This window comes from Magnolia sinica, chromosome 12, assembly GCF_029962835.1.
Source record: "Magnolia sinica isolate HGM2019 chromosome 12, MsV1, whole genome shotgun sequence".
In the NCBI taxonomy this organism is placed as follows: domain Eukaryota; kingdom Viridiplantae; phylum Streptophyta; class Magnoliopsida; order Magnoliales; family Magnoliaceae; genus Magnolia; species Magnolia sinica.
This window is the reverse complement of record NC_080584.1, coordinates 2,627,799-2,655,135: the sequence shown is the minus strand read 5'-3', so window position 1 is coordinate 2,655,135 and position 27,337 is coordinate 2,627,799. Positions and strand designations below refer to the sequence as shown.

At 37.8% G+C, this 27,337-nt stretch overlaps 1 protein-coding gene and 2 non-coding genes across 4 annotated transcripts; 2 read left to right on the top strand and 1 right to left on the bottom strand.

Annotated features, from left to right (window-relative positions):
• The first annotated feature begins 3,129 nt into the window (after positions 1-3,129).
• On the top strand, positions 3,130-3,215 carry LOC131222199 (small nucleolar RNA R11/Z151). The gene has a single exon (XR_009159908.1). It is a non-coding gene; the product is annotated as a small nucleolar RNA R11/Z151 (small nucleolar RNA).
• Positions 3,216-3,508: 293 nt separating this feature from the next.
• Positions 3,509-3,618, top strand: LOC131222201 (small nucleolar RNA Z152/R70/R12). Its single transcript, XR_009159909.1, has one exon. It is a non-coding gene; the product is annotated as a small nucleolar RNA Z152/R70/R12 (small nucleolar RNA).
• Positions 3,619-7,368: 3,750 nt separating this feature from the next.
• On the bottom strand, positions 7,369-26,903 carry LOC131220780 (ADP-ribosylation factor GTPase-activating protein AGD12-like). 2 transcript variants are annotated; one of them, XM_058215620.1, is made up of 9 exons: positions 26,747-26,903; positions 24,432-24,498; positions 21,786-21,813; positions 14,113-14,188; positions 12,223-12,386; positions 11,913-12,048; positions 11,248-11,364; positions 10,769-10,864; positions 7,369-7,832 (listed from the first exon to the last, which is right to left on the bottom strand). In XM_058215620.1, exons 2-9 carry the CDS (start codon positions 24,445-24,447, stop codon positions 7,551-7,553), a joined length of 915 nt encoding a protein of 304 aa, XP_058071603.1. In that variant the 5' UTR covers positions 24,448-24,498; positions 26,747-26,903; the 3' UTR covers positions 7,369-7,550. The 2 variants fall into 2 exon arrangements, with proteins under 2 accessions (XP_058071603.1, XP_058071602.1); XM_058215619.1 differs by having other exon boundaries at positions 21,786-21,867; positions 26,747-26,902.
• Between the last annotated feature and the right edge of the window lie 434 nt (positions 26,904-27,337).

Here is a 27,337-nt window from a genome sequence, read left to right as displayed (position 1 = left end):
CCTATTGTGTTTGGCACTTGGGAATCAACTTTAATACAGCTATGCATGGTATATTTAGGTGGGGTTTGAATTTAATTATTAAATCAACTTTAATAGCTTTAATTAGTGACATATGTAGTGTTTGACTCAATGGTTGTAATAAACCCATTGAAATATATGCTTTGCTCGAAAATGATGAAATTCCAAGTCTCGAATGGGCCACAAGTACAAGATCATGTCCAAGTGACTAAGTAACGATTTTAACTGTTGATTTACATGGACAAGCACAAATGATGAAATCCACCATGAGAGCTTGGATTACACCTAAAATTATTTCAATAGTTGTATGTGTAACATGTATGTCACGGTACTATTATTCTATTGGGCACATGGCCCACTAATGATATCCAAAAAACAATTAGATTATCAATGGCATCACCATTAATTACTTTAATATGATGATCAGCACCGTCCAAACATTGTCCATGTAAATTAACACTTAAAATCGTTGGTTAGTCACTTAGATATGATCTTGTGCTTGTGGCCCATCCGAGGCTTGGAATTTCATTGTTTTCAGGCAAAGCATATATTTCAGCAAGCTTATTACAACAATTGTGCCAAACACTACATATGTCACTAATTAGAGCTATTAAAGTTAATTTAATGGACTTAGAATTTCATCATTTTCAGCCCAGGTATATATTTCAATGGACTTATTGCAATGGCCCACCCCGTCCATCAGTTTCTACAGCTCCTGCTTGGTCCTGATCCAAAGAAAAAAAAAGTGGCAGATAAGAAACATAGTGGACCACACTACATCAAACAGTGGGGATGGAAATACCCACCATAATGTTTATATACCATCCAAACCGTTCATAAGGTCATTATAACTGGGATGAACTGAAAGAACAAATATTAGCCTGATCTGAAACTTCCGTGGCCCCGTAAATCTTTCGATGGTGGGCTTTTGATTCCTACTATTTCCTGTAAGTGTGGCCCACTTGAATTCTGGATATGCCTAATTTTTGGAATCATATCCTAAAATGATCTGTAGAAATTGATGGACGGGTGGATTTCTCACCGTCATCTTGGTGGGGCCCATGTAGTTTCCGACCACAGGAAGGGGCAGAGGCAACTCATAAGAACTGTGCAGCTAGTAGAACCAGAATACGGTACATTTCAATTGGGCCCTGTTTCCTGAAGGCCACCCTGATCGATGGCTACGGTGGCTCGATCCATTTCTTTTGGACAATTTGTAATCCATGGCAGAGTAAACTTGATGGACGGCCCCAAATGGCAAATATTAAATGCATTTTTACTGCGGAGAGATGGCCCTCTGCATAATCCTGACCGTCCAACGCATAGCCAGCATCCTGAATAATACTGTCCCAAAGCTCACTCGGATCGAATGGCTTTAATCCCTCAGTCAGTGAACATCCTATTTAAGAGGTGGCCAGCCAATTGGACGGTTCAGATTTGATATTCCTTCCCCTCTTTGAAGAATAATGACGTGGCCAAGTGTATTCTCCGCCTCCCATCCATGGCAAAAATCCATGCTTGTGCTAGACAATCCTGACCGTTCATATGGTTCCCTACATTCTAAATGGGCCCATTTTCAAAAATGAGATGGACTGTTCACCTTTCTAGGAGGTGCCGAATCTACCGAGCTGTCTAGATGATTCTCCCTAGTGGTGGACACTTGATCATGGTCCATCCATGTTCAATCAGATCAAAGGTCTAGATCACTAAAACATGAGGTCTGTCGTTGGATTATGCAGACCGTCGAACTGATCGGCGTAATCATCTACATGCGTCTGCTAGAAAACCCCTATTGACGGGGGAAAACATGGTCCATCCACTGTGGGCCACTGGCACATCATATCAAATGGTTGGAGTCATTGACCGTTGATCTGATTGTCGTGAAAGTTAAAACACACATGCCTCTTTGGGCCCCACCATGTTGTATATGTAAAATCCACTCCATCAATAATGTGATAAACCTTATATTCACCGTACGTACAAAAGATCAGCCCAACGGAAAACTCATATGGGCCACACCAACGGGACGAATGTAAAATTGCTCCTGAAACTTATAAATTCACGAGTTGTGGCCCACCTGTGAATCCTGTATCGGTCTAATTTTTGTATCTTCCCTTCATCCAAGTGATTCACACCTGATGAACGGTTTTGATGAAAGATACATAAATGGTAGCCACACACACAAACCCATGATCATCGTCCATCCAATTTTTCCATGCAGCGTGGCCCACCTGTGTTGTGGATATAAATGATTTTTCTCCACACGTTCTAGAATCGAGGAGCGCACCTGATTAACGGTGTGGATTTTACATATATAACATGGTATCCCAAAAGAGCTTGGGCGTTTTTACACCCTGCGTAAATCTGGTGTTGGAGAGATTCCATACGTACCTGCACTGCTTGTCCTCGGTATGATCGCGTATGAAATGGGGCCCACCTATAGGTGATCCAAACCGTTGGTATGAATATCCCTGACCGGGAGATTTTAATTTGCGATCCTGTCTCTTTTAACGTGGACCGATGAATTTTTCTCTTCTTGACTGTGTACTTCGACACCCAAATCTCAACGGTTGGGATACTTTCATTCAGGAAAAGTTTAGCCATGGCCCATCGAAGATGAGGCCCAGAGTACTAATGGTCTGGATCACTGAACTATAGTCTCCACATGTACAAAATAAAAACCCGAGTATATTGTGGGTATCCTCGGGTCGATGATTACAATTCCTTCTTCTAAAAACCCTAACCCTAAAACGCCCTATTTCTCCCCCTTTAAATATAAGTGGGGGACGCCCTTCCTTCAAAACCCTCTCTCTCCTTCTCTCTCTCCCTCTCTCTCTGTGCCTGTATTTCATCTGGGCCGTTAAATCTGTTGGCCCATCTGGTGGGTCATCCCCTTTCATTGTATCAGATCGGCTGTTGTTCATTGATTTCTTTGGTCTGTACCATTTGATGAACAGATCCGGCTGATTTTTCAACCACATGGCCTTCATGGTGGGGCCAACAGCTTGAACGGTTTGGATTTGTACACGGATGACACGTGGATGCCTGGGTGGTAACGCATAGCTTGTTTCCATTATCATTTTTTTCTTTTTATAAAATATCTATTTTCAACGGCTGATGATGATATATATCAATATCTTAGCGGATTTCAGTGAGACACGTGTCAATGATCTGATTTGTTACACACACTGAAGCTGTATTTCTTCCTCTTTCTCATATCAGATTTTTATTCTTTTATTTTATTTTGTTTTTGTTTTTCTACAATGCGCCGGTGATTTTCTAATATTTTCAAATTTAATTTTCTTTTTTATTTCTCGGTGGGTATTGCTAAACTGCGCTGATGGCGTATTCCTTTTTTCCGTTTTCTTGCTAATATGCGCTGGTATTCGTGTTGATTCTGTTAGGGGTAATCTGTTAAAATTGCGTAACTTAAGCCAAGCAATCTGGGCCGTTGGCTTAATGCTGTGGGGTGAAATGAATGGTGGGATTTGCGGCGATGATGAGATTAAAGAATGTGTTTGGGCAGTGGGGAAGTATCTCAGTAGAGTACTCCGCCGTGAGCCTATCACTGATAAACGACTTCTCCTTCCACTGAGCTCAAATCTCCACCCATCGATATTACTCGTGCCACACGTGCGAGCGATGCGTACCAGTCATCAAGTGATGCCCGGGTCCCAGTGAATTCGCCTCATCTTGATTAACGGTCTGGGCTTTTGATGGCAGGCTTCAGCTTTTGAATGGTCGGATTCTGCACACGTGCATGTGCTACAATCCACATGTATTTGGCGTGCACCGGTTGCTATTGGTATTGGCACGCATTCCACTCGTGCCAACGTTGAGCTTGTGTTCATGGCCCACCCCACGTTTTGTGATGGGCCCACCGTGATTTATGTTCCTTACATCTGCGCCGTCCATCCGGTTTGAAAACTTATTTTACTGCATGTTTCAAAAAAATACGAAGCAGATCTAAAATCTCAGGTGGATGAAACAGTGTTAATCGATCAATTAAAGCTTCTCGTGGGCCACAGGTTTTGGATGAGGATGAAAATTACCTGGTCTCTTCATCCAGGTCTTTGTGACCTTATGAACGGTTTGGATTGCAAATAAACATTTATGTGGGCTTTAATGGCCGTGATTCAGTCATGGCTTAAAATGAGCCATCAAAATGTATGGACGGTGTGGATGTAAGTTATGTACGTCACAGTGCCCCCGCACTAGGTATCGACCGACATCGTTGGATCCAGGGTTCCACCCAAACCCACCCGTACTGGATGGACGGTCTAGATTCAATATGATGAACAGCAAAAATGAGAGTTTTTAATGTAAATATTTGAAGAGCTTAATGGACGGACCAGATGAACTGTCTGGATTCAATATTATGAACAACATAAATGTCAGTTTTAAATGGATTATGTATTTGGTTGTTCCGCAGAGATTGATGTACGGTCCAGATGAAAAGACAGGATAATTTTTTAAGAAAAATAAAATTTACAGAAAAGAAGTGCAATGATACACTGGTAGAGATTGATGGACAATATTGCACCGAATTTCATAAAATATATTGAAACGTATGGGGAGTCTATATTGTAGGTGGCCCATGTGATCTTAGGTCCACGTTGAACTGTTTCCTTCCTAATGAAGTGTCGGCATCAAAAGATTGCCCCAACATAAATGGATTTGGGGCCTCAAAAATCATGTATTGTCCACGTTGAAGGTGGTATCTACATGGATGGCTAATATTGATGCAGTTCCTCTAAAAAGTCACTTCCAATCAATAATTTTGACTATTAAATCAAATACCCAGTAAAATGGACGGTCCACATCTATTACTTCATGTCATGTAGTAAATAAAAAATAAAAATTCATGAAGATAGCTACCAATTTGAGCCATTTAAACATAAATGGTAGGCCATTGATGGTCTACATGGATGGCCCCGCATGAAGTGTGGTCCATGTTGAATTGCGCCATATATTGCAATGTCCACATCATGTAAGGTCCACAACAAGGATTGGCTCCACATGTACTGTTGATATTTGATGGAATGTTCATTATCCGAGCTGTCTCTAAGTTGTCAATTCCTTAATAAGACACTTTTATACCTAAAATTAAATTTTAATTATAAGGATTTGATTAATCTTATTTAGATATTATTGAGAAATTCACATTATCCTCCTATATTTCCATGATCCTTGCAGGACATTGGACCAAAATCCACATGGATTTAAAACTCAAGATTGCTACAACAATAAAGATTGAGTATCTAATGCAAGGGCATTTTCACACCGAGCTCGAGTGGGATAGCCCGTGGGATACACTCGGGGTTGGTGACCCATGTGATTTAGGGCCTATAAGAGAGGTCTTGTATTCGAGACTCCTCACCGGAGGTAATTAATGCCCATTTCACATTGGGCTCAAGTGGAGTAACCTGTGAGATGTGGAGACACTCGGGTGGACGGCCCATTTGAGACAATACCTGTGTGAGGTCTTAACCCATGCGATGTGGGACCTGGGCTATGAGATAAAGAAATTAATTTAACATACTCTAACAATTCGAGCTCAATTCACCCCAAGTAGGCATTTCCCTGCCTACCTTTTCCTATATATAAGACCCTATGTGTTAATGACCCTCTATTTTGGTGGATTTTATGGTTGGATGGTAAATAAACATCATGGTAGGCTAGGTTCAATGTCATTGGCACTACTCCCTGGGGTGAGGTCCATGCCTTCTTTATAGTTTATGCCTTAAAATGACCTATATTAAAATGGATGAACGGCATGGGTAAATTATATAAATTATAGTGGGATAGCACGCAATCAGCAACTATTGTTTATAATTCTCAAGAAGTACTATTGATTAAGAATCATACCCATCTCATTCATGGCTTGGAAAATGGATACCTACATGCAGCACATGAAATGATGTGCTTTGGAATTTATGGACAGCTATGATTAGTTCATTTGGTTGCGACTTACCTGCGAACTTCGAACCTGGCCTACCTTGGTATATGCATTATATATCCACTAGCCAGCTTATTTTAAGGCATGGTCCAAAAAAATTAAGCAGATATAAATTTGAGGAGCACACCACAGGAAACAGTGGACATTGACCATTAAAAGCTTTTTTGTTGGCCACCATAACATTTATTTGCTATCCAACCTGTTGATAAGGTCACAGGTACCCACAAAAGGTTTTTAATGGTCAATGACATGTTTCCTATGGTGTGGCCCACCTGAAATTTGTATCTGCTTGATTTTTTCGACCATTGCCTGAAATAAGCCCCCCAAAATGGATGGACAGTGTGGATATACAATGCATACATTGAGGTGAAGTGCAACTATGAGTACTATAGCTTAGCTAATTTTGCATGCTGCAGGATTTATTCAGTGCATGAAATGTGTCCTGGAATGGACAGCTAAGATTGATTAATTGGACATGTTTAAGTGAACTGGTGTACATTAAATAAGATGACATAAATGGCCTTTTGAAAATATGCAGTGTGCAACTAAATGCACCCTTGGGTTTATGTATGCCAACTTTTCATTTCTAAACATCTGTGTATCAAGTGGCATCCTCTACCAGAGTAGCAAATAACAAAACTTTCAACTAAAGAAATACTCTTTGCCAGAATGGCTCAAGACTTCAGTCAATGGCAGTCCACAGCAACATGGACCTGATTAATGTCACACAGATCATGCACACGTGTCAAAACACTTCTTCCCTGTATATGTATGTTTCTACACATCTATGGTACAGATCACATCTTCTAACCTCTATTGAATTGTAAATCTTTTCAAGGAATCATTGGTCCAAATTGGATAATGGGTTGGTTATGATTGGTATATCAAACATCTTATCATATAATCAGCATCGTGATGAATGTTGGCTAGCAGGGGAATTGAAAATGGATATATATAACTGGATATGACAGCAATGGTTTATATATAACCAGTGCCCAAAGTCTGAACTTATATCCAAATTGGACCATCCTCACCCACCATTTTTTAAAAATCCATCCTCATCGACCATGGCCCCACTCCACATACAATTTCAATCACCCAATCTACTCTTTTTATGCTATTCACAGTTGAAAGGGATAAAAGAACATAGGAAGAAATGATTTCACAATTAACTTAAGTAGAATAAAATTATTAAACAGAGGGAGGAGATCCAGTCCAACTTCATCCTCCTACTTTCTATGATGTGGCATGCATGACGATCAAAACCATTTGTTCATCTGCGACAATCGTGAACGGATCATAGACCAAAAAGAAAGAATGAAAGACGAAAAAAAAAAAAAAAAGTGATTAGACAATCCTAACCACTAAAACAAAGGGGGAAAAAAAAAGAATATAAAATATGGTAGTGGTGATTAAATGGCAGTTTTAGTGTGGCAGGGATTGTCCGTCTCTACAATTTTTGGTGTATGGTCCATTTCTAGAGCCCTACTAATGAATGAAAGGTTTGGATCATCAAACAAAAAGTGGGATCTCCTCCCATCAAACAATAGTATATAAACAATGATCATTGGACTCATTGATCTAGTGGAATCCATTCCAATTCTAGCTGAAGTTCTCCACATTCCACATTCTGGAGCTTGAGTAATACCTCCTGTCTTACCTTCCCATCGACAATGTTGATGATACTATCATTGATGAGCGCATTGTCATTCGATTTCAACCATTTCCCTACTTGCATATTTCCGAACTGGGAAATGTCTCCATATGCTGTTGCTGCTGTGACCAATGGCTGGATATCAATCTCAGCTTCTCCCATGATGTCATCCGCCGAGAACATGTCATGATCAAAGACTTGCTGCTTGATAATTGAAATTTTAGAAATTCAATATTTAAAAAGAAAAAGTGTGATAGATTAAAAGCTAGACTCTTTTTTTTTTAATACAAGTTTTTCTAGAGTAAGAAATTCAAGCTTGCAGTGTTCATCAATTCATGACCTTTGAACAAAAGATTAAATCACAGATTCACAATGAAGAAAAACTTTGATACTTTGGCAAAGGGTGATGGATGAAAAACAAACACTGAGAAACTGTTTGCATGGCATACAGGAAATTAAAATAGAGCAGTATGGGTCCCAGTTAAGACATAACAAAAACAAAAAATGAAACTCATTATACTAGTTATGGATTGCTGCACATTTATTGGATGGTTGGAAAGTATTGAACAGTCCTACTTCAGCAAACAAGTGTAAACGCATCAATGGTAGGGATTGTTTAACCGCATATTTAGGGATTGTGACTTGGTTACAGTGGTTTTAATGCATTCCACATCTACAATTTCTAAGCACCTGCGTATCTTGCATCATACAATGCCAGAGGAATAAATAACTCCTCAGTAATGATTGTGGCCATATGTATGATACCACAAAGACTACCACAAGTCATGGCCTGTTTGGGCCCATCAAATCAGTGTTTTAAATAGCTTTGCTATGTAGCATGTTGTTTTTTTTTAAAACCCACACACCCACACCCTACCCACTCATACCACATGGGCACTCAATCACTGGTCTCAGTGTGATTTTAAGGAAGGTGTGCGAACTTTCTCAATGAAGTTTTTCTTGCATTGTTTTACTCTTTCCTTGCGTAAATGTCTTTGTCAGGACGAAGATTTCTAGCGGCCAGTCTCAAATCTTTGCCTCTCCTAGTATTGAAGAAATCATATATAGGCTTCATACTCTTTAGGGGTTGTTTGGCACCATTGATTTGAGGGGGTTTGAGGGGATTTCAAATCCGCTGGTATGTTTGGCACCATAAAGTAATTGGGGGTTTCAAATCCACGGTGAAAGCTTTGATTACATCTAAAATCCTTCTAAGAGTTGTTTGTGTGTCACTAGACTATTACTCTAAGCACATGACCCACTGATGGATATCCCAAAACAATTAGATTATCAATTGCATCACTATAATTACTTTAATATAATGATATGCGCCATCCAAACATTGTCCATGTAAATCAATGGTTAAAAATCGTTGGTTAGTCACTCGAATGTGATCTTGTGCTTGTGGCCCATCCGAGACTTGAAATTTCATCATTTTCAGGCAAAGTATATATTGTAAATATATTATGCATAGTTACTTTTGAATTACAGGGAATCCTGAATCTAGAGTGCCAAACACAACAGGAGGATAAATTCATGCTCCCAAATGGGCCCTTAGGCTTTTTTCTTTTTTTTTCAAACCGACTCACCCACACCACTCACACCACAGTGGGATTTCACCACAATGGGTACTCGAACCCATGACCCCGTGTTCAAACTCATGTGAGTCTACCACTAAGGCATGAGTTCATTTTTATTGCGAGTACATGGCCTATGAAGAAAACAACAACGACGACGACGACAACAATGACACAGTCCTTATTTAATTAATTCACTATAAAATGCAAACAAACTACTATTTCTTGGTCTGATTATTGCATGATTTTCAACATTTGTAATTGATTCTTGTTTTTCTTTTTTTTCTTTTTCTTTTTTTTAAAGTTGGACTGCTACTATTAGTTGTGATTAATTTACTCTTTTTTTCTGTCTTTTTTTTCTTTTTTTTTGTAAATGTAAGGTAAAGACCGCAACACTGGGACTTTTTGTAACAATGAAGAGTTGTGAATTCTGTCCTTCCGAAAGACGAAGGTCTTGGTGTCTTTGATTGGAGGAATAGAGGCTACTTCGAAGGAAATTGGGAAGTTGAGGCTTACTTTTTTATTGGCAGTGGTGGAACCTCATCATCTTTCATTGCCTTGCCCCTTACTTCCTCTTTGTATCTTTTTTTTTGCCTAATAAAAATTTCAGTTACCTTTGAAAATAGAATTTTCGTTTGTTTTTTTATGTTTTCATTATTTTGTTTTATTTTATTAAAAAAATACTTATTTGTGCATGAGGGTGTCCTTGTGTAGATTTTTGGAGTTTGCCACACCGAACACTTTGGCACGCACATGGCACTTGTGCCATGTGTCCAAGTAATTCCGATACCATGTGCCATGTGTCCAAGTAACTCCGATACCATGTATACAATTGCCAAGTGCATGCGCATGGCTGTCAAGCTCTTTAACAATGTGTTAGCTAACTCCATATGAAAACAATGGACGGTTTCGATTAGGCCCGCCAAATGGTCTAAAGCCAAACTTGCATGTGAGACTTGCTTTATGAGTGAAGCAGCCTAATTTGAGAAGTCTTCATATAGGGCCCTACCTTTGCATGCTTCCGATGTCATATAGGGCTGTCAATGGGCCAGTACAGAGCCAAGCAAAATAAAAATTTTGAGTAGACCCGACCTTACCATTTTAAAATCTGAGACAAAGCCAACTCTAGGCTCAGCTTGTCAACAACCCCTAATGCCCAACTCATGATTCATTGGTATGTATTCATGTGAAATTGAGATGCAATGCATTGGAATTGAAAATTCCTTCATTTCATGTACACGTGGTAGCAAGTTTGTCTCATGGAGAAGCTATATGCAAAATGGTAAAACATGCAAAATGCCATAAAACTGCATTTCTCTACATTAAGAGTCTATTTGATATCATGAAATTAGATGATATTTGGTGCAACCAAATGCACATTAAACTCGAAGTTGAGTAGTCCTCAAATGGTAGTCCCGTAAGAGCCACCGCTCATTGGAGGAAAGCAAGGACCCTAAAGTTTGAAAAGTTATGGGTCCAAACAGTAGTACTTAGAGGACTACAATATGATGATACCAAATTGAGCCACATAAATAAATCAACAAACCGGAGCTGACTCACCAGTTTCACAGACCCGCAGTTCTCAGGAATTGATAGTGTAAGAATCTCATTCCAAACTGGATTCAAATTGCTCTTTACAACAGTCGTCTGAACCTTCTGCAAGAAATAGTAACACCGCGAAAGAATCCACCATTATTTTAAACGTAGAAGAGCGCGATTGCCTCTAAACTGAGAAAACCACTTATTTCCAGTCTAATCTCATATATATAATTGAAGTACAAAGAGTAGGATCCAGGCATGCCCCACCTGTTTAGTGCAATGGCCAAAAGATTAGGTTGGTTTTGATCACCAAGTGGGACAAATGTGTATTAAAAATGGATGGTTAAAAAGGAATTCACACATAGTTGACAACACATGCACAAGCAACACACTAGATGACAATACCAACCTAAATTTTGGCCAACAGCACGAGGCACACTTGATGGACTGTCCAAATCTTGTTCATGTTCACATAGTTGGGTTTCAAAAAAATGGCTGACCTGTTGCCCAAGTATAAGGATAACATAAGGATCACTAGTTAGCATATCTCTAATGGCTAAATCCGTGCCCTTTATGACTTTAACTTTCAAAAATCCAACGAGTTCCTCGTTGTTTTCCTGCACCACTCCCAAAATCACATGGTCAAGCAAATTTTCAGAATAAAACTTATCAGCAAACAAAATCGATTCCAAAGTTTGACAACTACCAATAAGTGTATTCGATCTGGCCCAAATGAAAAACTTGGTGGGCAACATCAAGTACCTACCTTAGATCCGTGAGAAAAAGCTCAAGAATGGATGTGAAAATTAACCAATTGATCCTTGACCAAAGAATATAGCATCAGCTTTTCAATTTGTACCGGTAGGGCCCATGGTACAATGGTCCAGACATTAATGTGATGGGTCCCACCATGATGTAAAAAACCCCAAAAATCTCCCAGATTGAAAGATCCATGCTATCCAATCTTCTCTCTCTTGTCATTTGAATGTCAACCATTGTATATCTTTCCTCAACAATCTATTTGTAGACTACCAATCTAAGGGTCCGACCTATCCAGGAGATTGTTGGGAGCAACAACCTGGATCACCAACTATGGACCTTGCTGTTTACAAATTAGGACCTTATATAAGGTTTGATGATCATATAATTTCTCATGAGTATTTACCGTCTTCTTTAAGATGTTTATATCAAGGAAGCTATCCAAAATCCTTCTAGAAAAACTAGTGTGCGAACTTCTTCCGGAAGCAAATGAGGTAATTCGCAAGCTCGGTTTCAAAAATTCTTGCCGTTCATACTTTGACCTATTTACCAAACAAAAGTGCAATAAGTCAAAAATATTCAAATGCCCACATCAAGTGGGATCCAAGCAACATATGTCAAAAGCACAACAAGTGTGGCTACTTCAAGCCACAAATGCATGTGGAATAAGCAAACACATACCAACAAATTGATATTTTCTGCTAAAATCACCCTACCTAATGAAATTCAAACGTTCATCATTACTTGCATTCGGACCAGGCTTAGAAAATCCATCGGGCAAGGAAGCTTCATAAATGGCATTTGCTGCAGAATTTCCACCAACGTCAATGATGGATTCAATTTCATCCTCAGACCATTCGTCTAGTGTCACAGATAAGACCTGAATGATGAGGGAAACAACTTCATGGAAACATTATACAGATAAGAGGAAAAGAGAATTTTAGCAATCAAAATCATATTTCCAATTCCAACAGAATCTAACATTCCATGGAAAAATGTTGATCAAAATAGAGTGAATCCTTCTTTATTTTGTGAAACCTAATTTGTTTGCGACAAAGTTTTAAAACGGTGTCATGACCTTAAAACAGCCAAAGGGTGTTAATATTATACAACGGCTATGGCCATAATGAGATGAAAAATGAGAAAAATGGAAAAATAGAGAACTTAGCAGCCATGAAGTTTACAGATATTAGAGCTATTTTAAAATAAAAAATAAAAAAAATACTTTTTATTTGCAAATTTTCAATGAAATCTCAGCCTTTGATTTAATTGATGGGCATTTTATTTTCACCAAAATGGCAATATATTCCATGGAAGAATGGCATTAGATTTATAAGACATCCTGTGTAAATAGTGGAGTTTTTTAGCACAGTGATGGTTATTTCAAAATTAATGAATTTGTTTTGAAAATAAGGGCTAGTATTTAGTACAACAGGTTTTCTGTTGCACAACATGATGGAAAGTGACCATCACAGTTATATCAGGTGTGCAGATACTTTCTGAACAATGGTACGTGATAAGATGACAAAATGCTACACATTTGCACACTTTAGAGAAGTTCCATAAAGTATCATCCCCACCATACAAGGGAAAACGTATCAGGATAGTTCTTCTGGTGGCACGTGACATGGGCTAGAGGCCAAAATTTGTAGGTTCTTCTGATTGGTGCCAAGTTTGCACATTGAATGTGGACTGTTGCTCTTTTTTGAGTTAATGATCAATTCTCAGGCAACCAGATGGGTAAGATAGTCTGCTTATCTTGATGTTTAGATTGGCTATGCCCTTGGGGCCCACCAAATAATGATTGCAACCACTGTATAATAGTGGCATGTGCATGATAGCCATGTTTCGGTGCATGCTTCACAGAATTCCACAAGGCGTATGGTCATAGTAGCATTACTCGTAAGATGATAATTGTTTTTGATCATTTGATAACACTGCATTTGTCATCTGAACTGTTTAACACTTGGTACTTAGTTATGAAAAAGGGAGCAGATTGATTAGAAGTAAAAATGATAACAACAACCACAACAACAACAGCAGCAACAGCAACAACAATAATAATAGGGAGAGAGTTGCAGTATGATCCATCTAAAATATAGAATGCATAAGAGATCTTCCATTATCATTTACGACCTCCTTATGTATGCAATTATAATATAAAAATGTGCTACAAAGAGAAGAAAAATACATAAAGTAAAAGCTTTCAATGAGAATAACTAGAAAAGGTAAGATGTGGATGATGACAATGACAACAACGACAATGTACTACAGAAGACATGGAACAGATTTATGCGAGTTTCATAAAAGATTTCAAGGAGAGAGCATAGAAGGCATGGCATGATGATGATGATGATGATGGCAGCATATCAGCAATGCTAATAAGGTACATATGGCCATCAACGCTATGGTCTAACTGAAGTTATGACCCTTGATAGTGGAATGACAGAACAAGATTCATGTAGCTGCCATTAAATAAGAAAAAAAAAAAAAAAAGAAAAAAAAAAAAAAGAAAGAAAAGAAAAAAAGGGAATTCATGTAGCTGAACCAATTAGTTGGGATAAACTGATGATGATGATGATGATGACAACGGCCATCAAGGCTACCTTTGAGATATGTGGACCAAGACTTCTGTGCACACTGCTACATTTTAAGCAGATGAATACCCCAATATTTGCTGACCTGAAAAGGCATCAGTAAAAAAGGATTGGTCAAACTGGACAATACTATTACAAATTGCATTTTAGCACATTGAATCTTGCTTTATAAACAAAATAAAATAAAATAAAATAAAATATTTAGCTTAAAACTAATAAATCTTATTATCCAAGACCAAATCCAATATTCTTGCAAAAGAAGACGCATACATTACGGGGGTTTTGGTGGAAGTTGTGCCATTTAAGCATTTGTTCATATATTTTGCTTGGAATTTTGGCAGGTTAGCCTTTAGGAATCCAGGTGTGACTGGCATAAGTATTCTTACGGACAAGAGTGGCAAAATCAAGATGATGAGGATGATGATGTTTGATGAAGACGATGTCAATGATAGTGATGGTTTGAATTAGATCATATTGGGGGCGACTAATGGTTGTTCCGATCTTTGAGAATAATTGACAAATTCACATTCTTCTAGGTTGAGGGCTTCTTTCCATTGGGCACAAATTCTACTCCTAGGCTATAAGTTCATATTGGGTAGAGATCCCAATGTCTTTGCTTTCTTTCTTCTTCTTCTTCTTCTTCTTTTCTTTTTTTTTTTAAAAAAAATTAATTTTATTTATTTATTTATACAAAGCTAACAGAGCTTTTATTAAAAAACCACTAGCTGAGAAGCCCTCAACCAAGGAGCCAACTACAAACTAAGCAAAGAAAAAAGATCACAAACATCCACGGGCTTGCCCACAAAGGCCCAATCCCTAACATCCCTCTTAGCCCTTCTAACAACATCCTTTGATATTTAGGAGTTAGATATTAAGGGGCCATTTGATAAAACTTATTTTCAACACTTACCATTGAAATTTGATATTTTTAGTGATTTTCACTGATTGAGATTGTTTGGCAAATCCAACTTATGAATTGCTTAAATTAATTTTCACTGAAAATATGGGCCTTTTTTTTATCCAGCTCCCCTCCCTTCACTTAGTGTTGAGGGGTGAATGCAGAAAGTGGTACTAAAATATCCCTAAAAATTATTTCAAAATTACAATTCAACACTTAATTTTTAGAGCTTATTTTTCAGTTTATCAAACAAAACCTAAGGAAGAAATCTCATATAGTATTGGAGGAAGAAAAAGGTTTGTGTAAATTAACTCAAGATTATAAGAATCACTTAAAGGAAGAAGAAATCAAGTTGTGACAACGATTCAGAGTAGTCTGGTTGAAGAAAGGGAACAAGAATACAAAGTTCTTCCATGACATTGCAAGTGCTAGGGCCATATGCAATAAAATTACCAGTATGATAGTGGATGGGAGGATGGTGCACTTCTATAAAAGGATGTTAACTGGGGAAGAATGGGTTAAGCCGAGGTTAGATAATCTAGATTTCTATAGGTTAGCTAATCAGCAATTGGAGAATTTGGAGTGTTGACTCGCTAGGCAGAGACAAGGCGCCAGGTCAGATGACTTTTTTATGGTGTTCTTCTAGTTATTTTGAGATACAGTGAAGAGTGACATCATGAATTTCATAGCAAAGTTCGTGAAGGGGGGGCCACCTATCAGCAGATATTGGTGCCTCTTTTATTGCAATCATTCCAAAGGTGATAGAAGGACTTTAGGCCTACTAACTTGATCGGAGGACCCCATTAAATCCTTGTAAAATCGCTGCTTTCAAGTTCAGATTAGTTTTGAGTAACGTGATATCAAATGACCAATGTGCTTTTGTAATTGGTAAACAATTTTTTTATTGTGCCCTCATGGCCCCATGAATGTATTGATTAGAGATACAAGAAGGGTTCAAAAGGTATAATGTGCAAACTGGACATTGAAAAGGCCTACAACCACGTTGATTGGAATTTTTTGAATTACACGCTTGGCAAGATTGGGTGTGGCACGAAATGGCGAAGGTGGACAGGGGAGTACATTCGTTCTACTAGATTCTCTTAGTTAACAGATCACCTAAAGTTTTTTTAAGAAGCTCAAGAGGCCTGCATTAAAGCAATCCTTATCCTCATTTCTCTTCCTAGCGGTGGCAGAAGCTTTGGACAAAATATTGGTAAAAGGGTAGGATGTGGGTCTCTTCCATGGCTTCAAGGTCAATAGGAACAATATTACAATTTCTCACTTATAGTTTGCTAATGACACTATCATATTTTGTGATAAGGATCTGGATGTAGTGGAAAAGTTACATATGGTGATCACATGTTTCGAAGTGGTGTCAAGATTGGGGGTTAACATTGCAAATAGTGAAATGTTAGTTTTTTTTTTTTTTTTTTTTTTGGGGGGGGGGGGGGTTGGGGGGGGAGATTCCATATGGAGAAAATCAATCGCTTCCAAATATAGTTGTAAAGAAGGGGGATGATGGACAAAGGATGCTTCCCTTTATAGTGCGTAAGGATGGTAGAGGGGTGTATATAGTATGAAAGGCACATTTAAGGAGGGGATCAATTTCTTGGTTAGAAATGCAGAACATATATGATTTTGGAAGGATTGTGGGTGACTGAAACCCCCTATTGAATGTATTCCCAAGATTGGCGCGGGTAGCAGTGGATAGTGACATTTGCGAATTGTTGGTCAATTAGCGAAAACTTGATGGTGTGGTTGCAACCTTGTCACCAACCTCTCAAATGAAGAAATAGAAGACCCGCTCCTACTCTTTCAGAGAATTCACTTAGTTAGCCCATTGAGCAGGGAGGAAGACAACATGGTGTGGCGCAAGGAGAGTTTAGGTTGATTCTCGGTTAACTCCTATAATCTACTTTGTCATTCATTGGTTGAGTGTTGGGCCCCCAATAGCTATGTTGTGGCGATATGAAGCTCCTCTGAAAGTGGCGTTCTTCGCAAGGTTAGTAGGTAGGAAGAGTATTCACTATTAATAATCTCCAAAAAAAAAAGAGGACTGGTTATTTCCAATGTTTGCACTTTGTGCATGGGTGATGTGAAATCAATAGATCATTTGTTCATTCACTGCCCCTTCACATGTGGGATTTGGGCTTGCCTTCTCTGTTCGTTCAATGTTGAATGGGTGATGCCTACCTCTGTGGCGAGCTTGTTTGTGGCATGGTATGGGGTGTGTCTTGGGAAGCAAGCTTGGACAGAGTGAAGAGTAGCATTGTTGGTTATTCTATGGACTGTATGGGGGGAAAAGAATGGAATATACTTCAACAATATTAGTAATGTCGGCTCTCTTATGTCATCCGAATGGCAAAATCCTATGTGGCATAATTTGCTTGTCCCATGTGACGTAATTTGCTTTTTGCTCGATCCCAACTATGTGTATCCAGTTTTAAAAAGGTGGAAAAGCTCTTAGCCACCCATTCCTTCATTGCAGGACTGGGAGGGACATTTGGTATCACTTTTTTAACCTCTATGGGATTTCCGGGTTCTCAATGATTCCATTTCGATTGTATTAATTGGGTAGGATAAAGGTTCTTTCTCTATGAAAGTCGAGATTCTTATAGAAATATTCCCATATGCAATTTTATGTGGCATTTGAAAAGAGAGGAATTTAAAGATAGTTAAAGACCCTCGCTTTGATGGATTCCTTAAAAAGGAAATATTCAATCTATGATCTTAGTGTGGGCCATATGCCATCTGAAGTTTAAGGGGAGGCATCTTCCAGTTGGCCTATCTTCTCGATAGTCTTTTATAGTTGGGGAGAGCTTTGACCAATTGGATCGAAGTATGCAAACTCCATTGCTTTTGATGTCCTTTTTTATCTCGTTTGTCCATTGGTAGGGCCCATTTCTACGTCTTTGTGACATCCACTCCATCCATCAGTTCCACCATGTCTACAATAGGTTGTATGGACAAAAAATAGATAGAACAAATGGACCGGAGGCCCACGCAACAATACCATTCAGTAGTGACCCCTCCAATACCATCAGTGTTGAAAAACGCTTTGGGGCCCACCATGGAGTATGTGTTTTGTCCACACCGTCCATCCATTTGACGAGCTCATTTTAGGGCATTAGCCCAAAAATGAGTCAAATACAAATCTCAAGTGGACCATATTAAAGGAAAAGGTGGGGATTGAACGATTGTTGTTGATCACTTCTTGGGGACCATAGAAGCTTTGGATCAAGTTGATATTTGTGTTTTCCCTTCAACCAATTCTGTGTGACCCAATCAACAATGAGATGGCAAATAAACATCATAGTGGGCCCTAGGAAGTTTTTAATGGTGGGTGTTCAATCACCACTATTTCCTATGGTGCGGTCCACTTAAGAAATGGATCGTCCTCATTCTTTGGGCTCATGCTATAAAATAAGCTTGATGGATCGTGTGGATATAAATACATACATCATGGTGAGCACCATAGTCATGGATCCACAGAATCCGCGTCCTCTTTCTAGGCTATTAATATTAGGGGATAGATCAACACCATTTTAACATGGTGGTGATGCGTGGAAATTCCGACCATTGAAACTGATGACCTGATCGTGGATGAAGCCTAATTGAATAAAAACACTGAGAAAGTGCAGCAAACATCTAACTATTTCATATTAACGTTTGGATGATTCTCTATTGTACTTCTAACCATCTATTTGATTGCCTGCGATTGGGTCGTTGGGATTTCCCCTGTATTGACATGCGCCAAACTTGTACCACCTTCCACTTATTGATGGCCACACGTGTAAGCTGAGTCTGAGTGTTGGTAGTCCATTTTTCTCCTTGGCGTGGCCCACCTAACGAGTGGGTCTACCTAATTTTCAAGAAGGGTGATCTTCATAGATGGGTGCATTGTTTCCACACATTGGCAAGTAAGTTATGTCGTCACCCAAATGGCTTTAGGTGATTAGTGTTGCTGCCCTAAATGATGTCAAACTAACATCTTGGATTGGAATCCTTTACCGCACCTGTTGTAAGAAGCACGTGCAATGCCCTGGCTCTATGGGACCCACTTAATGTTTATTTGATATCCACTCCGCCCATTAGTTAAAATAACTATTTTTCACTGCACATAACAAACATCAGATGGATTCAAAACTCAGGTGGTCCACACCATGGAACAATGTAAAATCACCCCTAAAGCCTCTAAATTCAATTGGTGTGGCCCACCTAAGTTCTTATTAGAATTAATTTGGGTATTTCTCCTCATCCTTGTGGGGAACACCTAATGAAGAAGTTGGATTCCATATAAACAACACAGTTGACCAAGGAAGTTTTCTATGTTGGGCATAATCCATCCCATTGATCCTATGGTGTGGCCCACTTGAATTTTGAATTGGCTCGTTTTCTGTTCTTTGGTCATGACAAAGGTTTTAAATAAAGTGGATGCCATACACACATCATGGTGGGCCCACAGAGCTCAGGTGTTGCATTCTCTTCCTGCAATAGGGGTTCTAGACACGGTTTGTGTGAGAGGGCGGTAGTAGGTGAGAAATTATTAAGGGTAATTTTGTCATTTTAAAAACACAAAACAAGATAAGTATAAATCTCTAGCAACCAACGCCCGTGTGACTAATAGATTAAAGGGTAAGTGGCTTTTAAAAAATGTTTTTTTTTTTAAAAAAATTTTTTTAAAGTAGTCAGTTATCAGTCCATAGCTTAAACCTTAGGCAGTTGTATGAGAAAAAAAATGAAAATTTACAAAATAGTACCTCATTAATATGATATTTACATCTTGGTACCTTTTTTAATTAAGTTTTCATTATGCTACTTCATTAATCAAGTTGTTGTCAAACAAGTACCATCGGTTAGTTTTATCTAATGTTCATTAAAGACTAATTTTTCCTAATAGGACAAAAATGGCCACCAAGTAATGAGGTTGCTTAATAAGAATTAAATAGTTACCTAGATGTAAAAAGGGAAAGAAAATCTCGCCATCGATGGCATACTAATAGGGACAGGGTTACCAGTCAGTGTTCTCGGACACCCACCACGATGGATCCATGTAGTCCATACATTTTTTCAGATCATTTCTAGGCATGAACCCAAAAATGAGGCAGATTCAAATCTTAGGTGGACCATGCCATAAGAAACAGTGGTGGGCATTCATCACCATTGTTTCATGCAGTGTGGTCCACATGAGACTTGGATCTGCCTCATTTTTGGGCTCATGCCCTAAAATGATATGGAAAAATGGATAGACAGTGTGAATTAAACATATACATCATAGTGGGGTCTAGGTTAAGGGCTCCTTGGGCATTTTCGTCATTTTAGGAAAAATCATACTTTAAACAGATGGAGTTAGAGAAAACTAATAGAACGTACCTGGTTGACAATAACTTAATTAATGAGGTGGCTTAATGAAAATTTATTTAGAAAAAGGTATCGAGGTGTAAATACCACATTAATGAGGTCCTTTTTTGTAAAATTCCCAAAAAAAAATGAAAAATAAATAAAACTTTGAGGGTATAGAAAAATACCCCTTGAATAAGCTGCTGATAACTTTTCATTGTCACTTCTCTAACACAACCCACAAGCACAAAGTGACTAACCATTTCCTTAACCACTACCGCCACAACTGGTTACCCTAAACCACCATTGAGAATAGTGGCTTTTCCAAAGGATAAACCCTAATACCAAAAGCATTCCCATTTTTTCCCTTACATCATTTCCCCGTAAATTACTTATTTGTGAGTGAAATGACTAAAATGCCTAGAAAAACGGTCCATGTAAATGGGTCCCTTTCATTAGATAAAACCCAAGTCATGTGGCACAAAATGTGATTTTGGTATCACAATATCAACACTTCACTCTCTCATTGGACTGCAAGCAGACAATTTTTTTTTTTCCTGTGAAACAAATGAACTTCCTTTCCTGTTTTTATCTTTTCATTTTGCCTCCCAAGGATACTCACATGACATACTTGTGGACATGTGACAATGTGGTGCATATGTACAAAATCTGGACTATTAATCAGGTGGGACTCACTGTCTTGTCTACAGGAAAAAGGACAGTCTAACATTCAATGTGAACATGTGCCCACCTAAAGAGCGGCACCAATCTGCTATGCATATTGCATGTCGGCACATGTGCTCATGTCTAGGAGTAGAGATGTGAGGACCCAGCATACTTCTTGACTAAAAAAGTTAGCCAACTAAATCGTTAAGAGAAGCCTATGTAGCCCAGTTGTCAGCACATGTGCTCATGTTTGGGAGTAGAGATGTGAGGACCAATCATACTTCTGATTGAAAAAGTTAGCCAGCTAACTTGTTAAGAGAAGCCTATGTAGCCAGTTGTTGGCGCATGTGATCATGTTTGGGATTAGAGATGTGAGGACCCATCATACTTCTTGATTGAAAAGGTGAGCCAGCTAAGTTGTTAAGAGAAGCTTACGTAGCCCAGTGGGATAGCAAAGGACACAGACAAAAACGATAAGCCAAGCTTATTTCCATTTCTCTTCAAGGAAACATCAGCAAACAAACTGATAAATATCTCTTGATTTTTCACAATTCACCTACACAATCATATGTAATTGGTGCCAGTAAAAGTATTGATAAAAATATGATAAAAATAATAATAATTAGATAACAAGGTTAATCTGATGAGAATATCTAATAGAATGAGTTTGGAGAGTAAAAGCACATCAACTTTAAACAATGGCAACAAGGGATATCAACAGAGTCACAGCATAATTAATCCCCACAGAAGAATTAAGTTGCAAGTTATGACCACTTACGCCCATTTAGGATCTGGAGCACCACAATCTGCACATACACGATTCTCACTTTTAAACATGAGATCTTTCAATCTCCTAAACCCTGTAGTAAATGGTAAAACTTAGTTACTAAAGAAGAATAATTATAATTTGTGTTGAAACTCACAAAGTCATACACAACTACTAAACTATTCATAGTCCATGGAAAAAAAAATTATGAATTACGAATCATTATTTGTTAAGATTGAACTGCAAATGAATTTCAAGTGGCAACAAACTTCATCTATCCATTTATTGAGACAATGTGGTCAAATAGCTACTTGTACCATTATTGATAAGATAGATGCCCAAAAGGTGACCGATAAAAAAGTACAAAAGTTACCTTTTGAAGCATATTAAATATGCTCACATCAAATAATACATAAAGAAGAGCTGATGGAAGAATATCCTATCACTTTGTTCTTTTCCTCTTCTTCTTCTTTTTTTTTTCCTTATCAGAAATCCATTCTAGTTATGTTATAAATCCTAAAAAGAGGTTTATGGAGTTATCCTCACACAAGCTCCAACAGAAGCTCTGTAGCATGGTTCATTGGGTTACTATAATTCAAAAAAAAAAAAAAATCTCAAATGCAAACATGATCAAGAAGTTGGAACCATGGATAGATACTACTATATAGCCATGTCCTTCCTACCATACATCAAAACAGCAATGAATAGCACGCATACAATTTCAAGGTGCCCCTTTTAGTGGTCCCTATTTCTTTCCTTCGAAGATAAAATCAAGTATGGATTATTGCCTCCTATGAGTGGTTAGTTACAGTACTTGAGAATAAGACATCTGTGGAGTATGACTTTTGAGTGATTAGTCACCTCCCTTCATTCAAGGGCCTGAATTTGGCCAGCGTTTTGCTGCCCACTATCATTTTCACCATGGACAGATGGCAATCTACGCGATATGGCCTCCAACATCCTCTAGATATTATCTATTTGTCATTAGGTAGCATCTGTTGCTTATGTCCAGGCACTCTCACGACCCCAACCTCGTCCATGAAACCCACAATGAGCCATACTAGTCCGATCTACAATCTTATATGCCCAATCAACAAACACGGCCCAGATCCACTTGCTGTCATACCAATTTGATGTGATCCAACTGTCGAAGATGATGATCAGGCCACAATCTATTTGATGAGATCTTACCATTGAAAATAATGATCAATGGACAGACATCGATTTTGCATAGGTCCGATATATATCTGATGTCAAAACACCCATCAAAGAAGCCTCCATCACTAAAAGGGTGCTTACATTAATTTGGACAGCAATAAGCACATTTCATAAAGGACATATAATCATCATCGTAATCCAAAAAAAAAAGAAGGCAACCAACATCAAACATATATAAAAGATGAATAGGATTAAAGAAGAATAGGAATACCATTTACTAAAGAACTAGATTGAAGTTTCAACATTATAAACCTTGACCAATACTTGAAGAGTATGAAACTAAGAAAGCTTGGAGCTGTAGAAGTCCCAACAAGCTTGCATAAATGAAAGGGAAGCACTAGTAGTTTCAACCCTCAAAAAGGCTTCAAAGAAAATGCTCCCAAGACAAACATGTCCCAAAAAAAAGAAAAAAGAAAAGAAAAAAAACTCTCCGCCCTATTCATTCCCTGCCTTTTATTGAGCCTCTATTAATAAATTGCAAGGACAAAATCTCCGTACTTAATAAAGCCTAAGACAACCACATAAAAAGTGCCTTAAAAAGTGTTCCGACACCTACATATCCACCCACAAATCGTTTACTTCCCATGCACAGAGGAACCCACACATTAATAACAATGGGCCACATGTGTCCACCTCCAAATCCAGGCCATCCATTGGTCAAATCAGAATGAAAGTATACCACAATGAAGCTATTGTCTTCTTGTATCCATCCAAACTAACATCCAAACCCAAAGACCACCAAATCCAGGCCATTCATCAGATGTGAAGTTAGACCAAAGCGATGCACTTGGTCAGGATAGAAAAGTCGTTCTAGGTCCACCAAGGTATCAGATCGCATTAAATACAACCACAATTCGAGGATTTATTCCTCATTATGAATAACAGGAAATGCTAACGCAATGGTTGTTTCTTATTTGAACTGTTTGCAATTCAATTAACAAGCACAAGTGCACTAGCTAAAAGTGACCCACTTACACAGAAACATTGATTCTTACCTAAGAAAATATAGTAGTAGCAACTAGCAACCTCACGTAACAAATGGAAAAACTATATAATTACTATTTGTACCTGATCACTAAATGTGCTTCATTATTTAGTGGATTTCTATAGATCATGATGGTTTTCTCAAAACTTTCCCTGTTCCCGTTGCCATGTTGGTACATGTGTCTCAACAACTACAATCACCTATTCCATAAACATCTTCTCAAAAACAAAAAACAAAATATCACTTACCAAATACACACATTGTATTTTATTTAAAACATCTACCGCTTACAAAATGCCATTCAAGAAGGTGAGAAAACCAACCATTACCATGACTATATAATACCTTTTTTGAAAAAAAAAAGAAGAAGAAGAAGAAGAAGAAGGAATATTCAACGGATGTTTAACTGCTACAAGGATCTACCTGCATACATGTGTAAGGTTTTCCAAACTCACCTTGATGGTTACTCATTCCTTGGTTCACAAGTTGAAACTAAAAGCATCCAACAAAGACGATCGTTACCTAAGACAATAAAACACCACAAATAGAATAAATTAAATTAAAAACTCTTGATGATAATTGGTTAGCCCTATAACTAAAGCTTACAATAGCACAAACCCTATTCCACATAATATTAAAACTAATAATATAACAACAAAGCTTTCCAAGAAGCAAATAATAGATGTTGGAACGTGCTTTTTAATAAGAGTGAGAGATAGTGATAAAAGATGAACAATAATCCACATTGAATCCAATATCAAGAATCAACATTATAAATAGTCTACGCATTCATACTATCTGAAAACTTCCTGCTCATAAACTCAACAAACAAATCCACGTATGAGTCAAACTCAGCTTGGAAAAAAAAAACTCATGTTTCAAATAGATGAGCACTACGCTTCTAATTCAAACAAAATATTTTGCTATAAGAAATTTTATGTAATTACATTATTTTCAAATAGCACAACAACATATATTTTTCCAGTATGATTTCGTTTGGTTTGTAGTTCATGAGTGTTGGGTGCCTAGTGAATCCAATTTGCAGAGTTTGGGTTGACATCAGTTCCTACAATCCATGCATTATTTTCCTTAGTCCAGGACTCAATTCAACCAACTCATGAACCTAATTCATTTAGACTGCATTTGGATGCAGCAGTTATTAGAATTCCGAACATCTAGTTTAATCAAGAGGAAATGGCAAAAGTTGATGATGCATCCTACAATTCATAGTCATGAAATAGCCCTCAAATTGAAGTCACATTCCTTCGAAGTCCAAACATAAAGCAATGTAATTGCATTTTAGAGCCGAGGCCTTCGATATGGATCCTAGGAAACCGCAATTTGGTTATTTCCATTTTATTAACTCTAATTTGATAATGCATCCAGACACAACCTTCGTTTCACAAAGCCACCTACTCACCAGTCACCACTCAAAACCTTCCAAATCATGGGTCTATTGTAGATTTACCTTATTCAAAATGACATTAATCAACTCTGAGGTCATGGTTTCGACAACCCATGTGTGTGGGACTGTAAGAGTGTGTGTTCTCACCTTTTTAAAAAAATCACATTAATCAAGCGATTTTAACTGTCCAATTGGACTCCGTCAAGTGAACAACAGTCAAATTCATGAGGCAGAATCAGATAGCTAAGATTGTGTGTGATTTCCAGGCCACGCTCCATCCACAACAGCGCCCATGATTTGGACAGCCAACAAAACTGACAGTAAATGATTGGATTTCATGCAAGAGAAAAACTTTAAATACTTAGGCAGAGCATGATGGATGATATGCAGGGACTTACAGATTACTTAGAAATTGCATACATTGGAATTCAAGAAATTCAAATTGAAGTATCCAATTATGGCTTCCATTTTAGGTATGTCATGAACAAAAACATACACTTACTTGATCATCTAACCATTGGATTGGTGGACTTTTCCTTGGCGTTGAAATGAAATATATCTAATAAACCCATTTCAACAAATATGTATTTAGCGATGGTTAGTTCCACAATTTAGTCGGTTTAATTTAATGCATGCCGCATTTACAATTTCTGAGTGCCTGCATATGAAGCATAACATGCAGCCAGAGTATCATATATAACAATCCATATCACAGATATGAAAACGCTACTATGATGCATAGCGCATTATGGAATCCATCAAGCATATCCCCAATTCATCTCCACCACACACATCACAATTGCATGAGATGATCAGAGCCATTAACTTGATGGGCCATCATGCGGATGGGTCATAGCCGAAGAGCTAAGTCAAACAGACTATGGTAGCCACCTATTAGCAGCCTGCAATGTACAATCACACAACGTCGACCGAAAATCAAGCAACGATCTGACCCACAATCATATAAAGCCCAATACCATCCCAACCAATTGGTGCCCCACCAGATAAACGGTCCCGACACAACAAAAATTTGTTACGTGTAATAGCATCTCTTCGCAGATATTATAAAAATCGAAAACGAGAATTTCAAAAACAAGAAATTCCAACAATAGATCCTAGTACGAATAAAAGAAAAACGTTTAAAAATCTAACCCTCTACAATCACATCAGATCAATACCGATTCAAATAAAAAAAAGGAAATAAAATAAAAATATTACCAAAAAAATAAAAATAAAAAAACCCTCAAAAATACCAATAAAAATGAAAAAAAAAAAAATTGGAAAAAAAAAAAAAAATACAGATCCGGCAAAAATCTCACAAAAATTGAAAGAAAAAAGAAGAATTTAAGGGGACAGAGCAGATACCTTTGGATTTTTGAGAAAATTCGAACGAAATCTCAGCTTCGGAAAATGCAAAGCTTTCCGGAAATACGGGGAGAGAGGATTGTTTGAGAGAATGAGAGTGGTATATTTCATCTGTGAGAAACGCTAATGTACAACCGGTTGGACACTATTCATCATTCAACAAGCATATAAATTCGATATATCATGTACATTAAAAAATCCATCTTATCCAATAGATTTTAAACATTACTAAAATAATTTAATAAAAAAATAATATTTAATCTGATGTTCAAATGGGCCACGCCAGTGAAAAATATATATAGACGCTTATATAACTCAATGTATATTTTTGGATCATATACTAAAAATTGCATATAATATGTGATTTTAATTGAAGAAAAAACATTTTAGACGGTTTCGATTTCTTTTCCAGATTTACCATTTGTAATTTTATTCTGGTTGGACGGTAACTTTTAGTCCAGTCGGTTGAACATGAGCAATCCTCACATATGAAATAGAAAGACGACCATATTAGTTTTGCATAATTTAATAAATGGTAGTGACATGTCCTGCTTAAATTCATCCTGATTTAAAGCTATCCAGACCATAAAA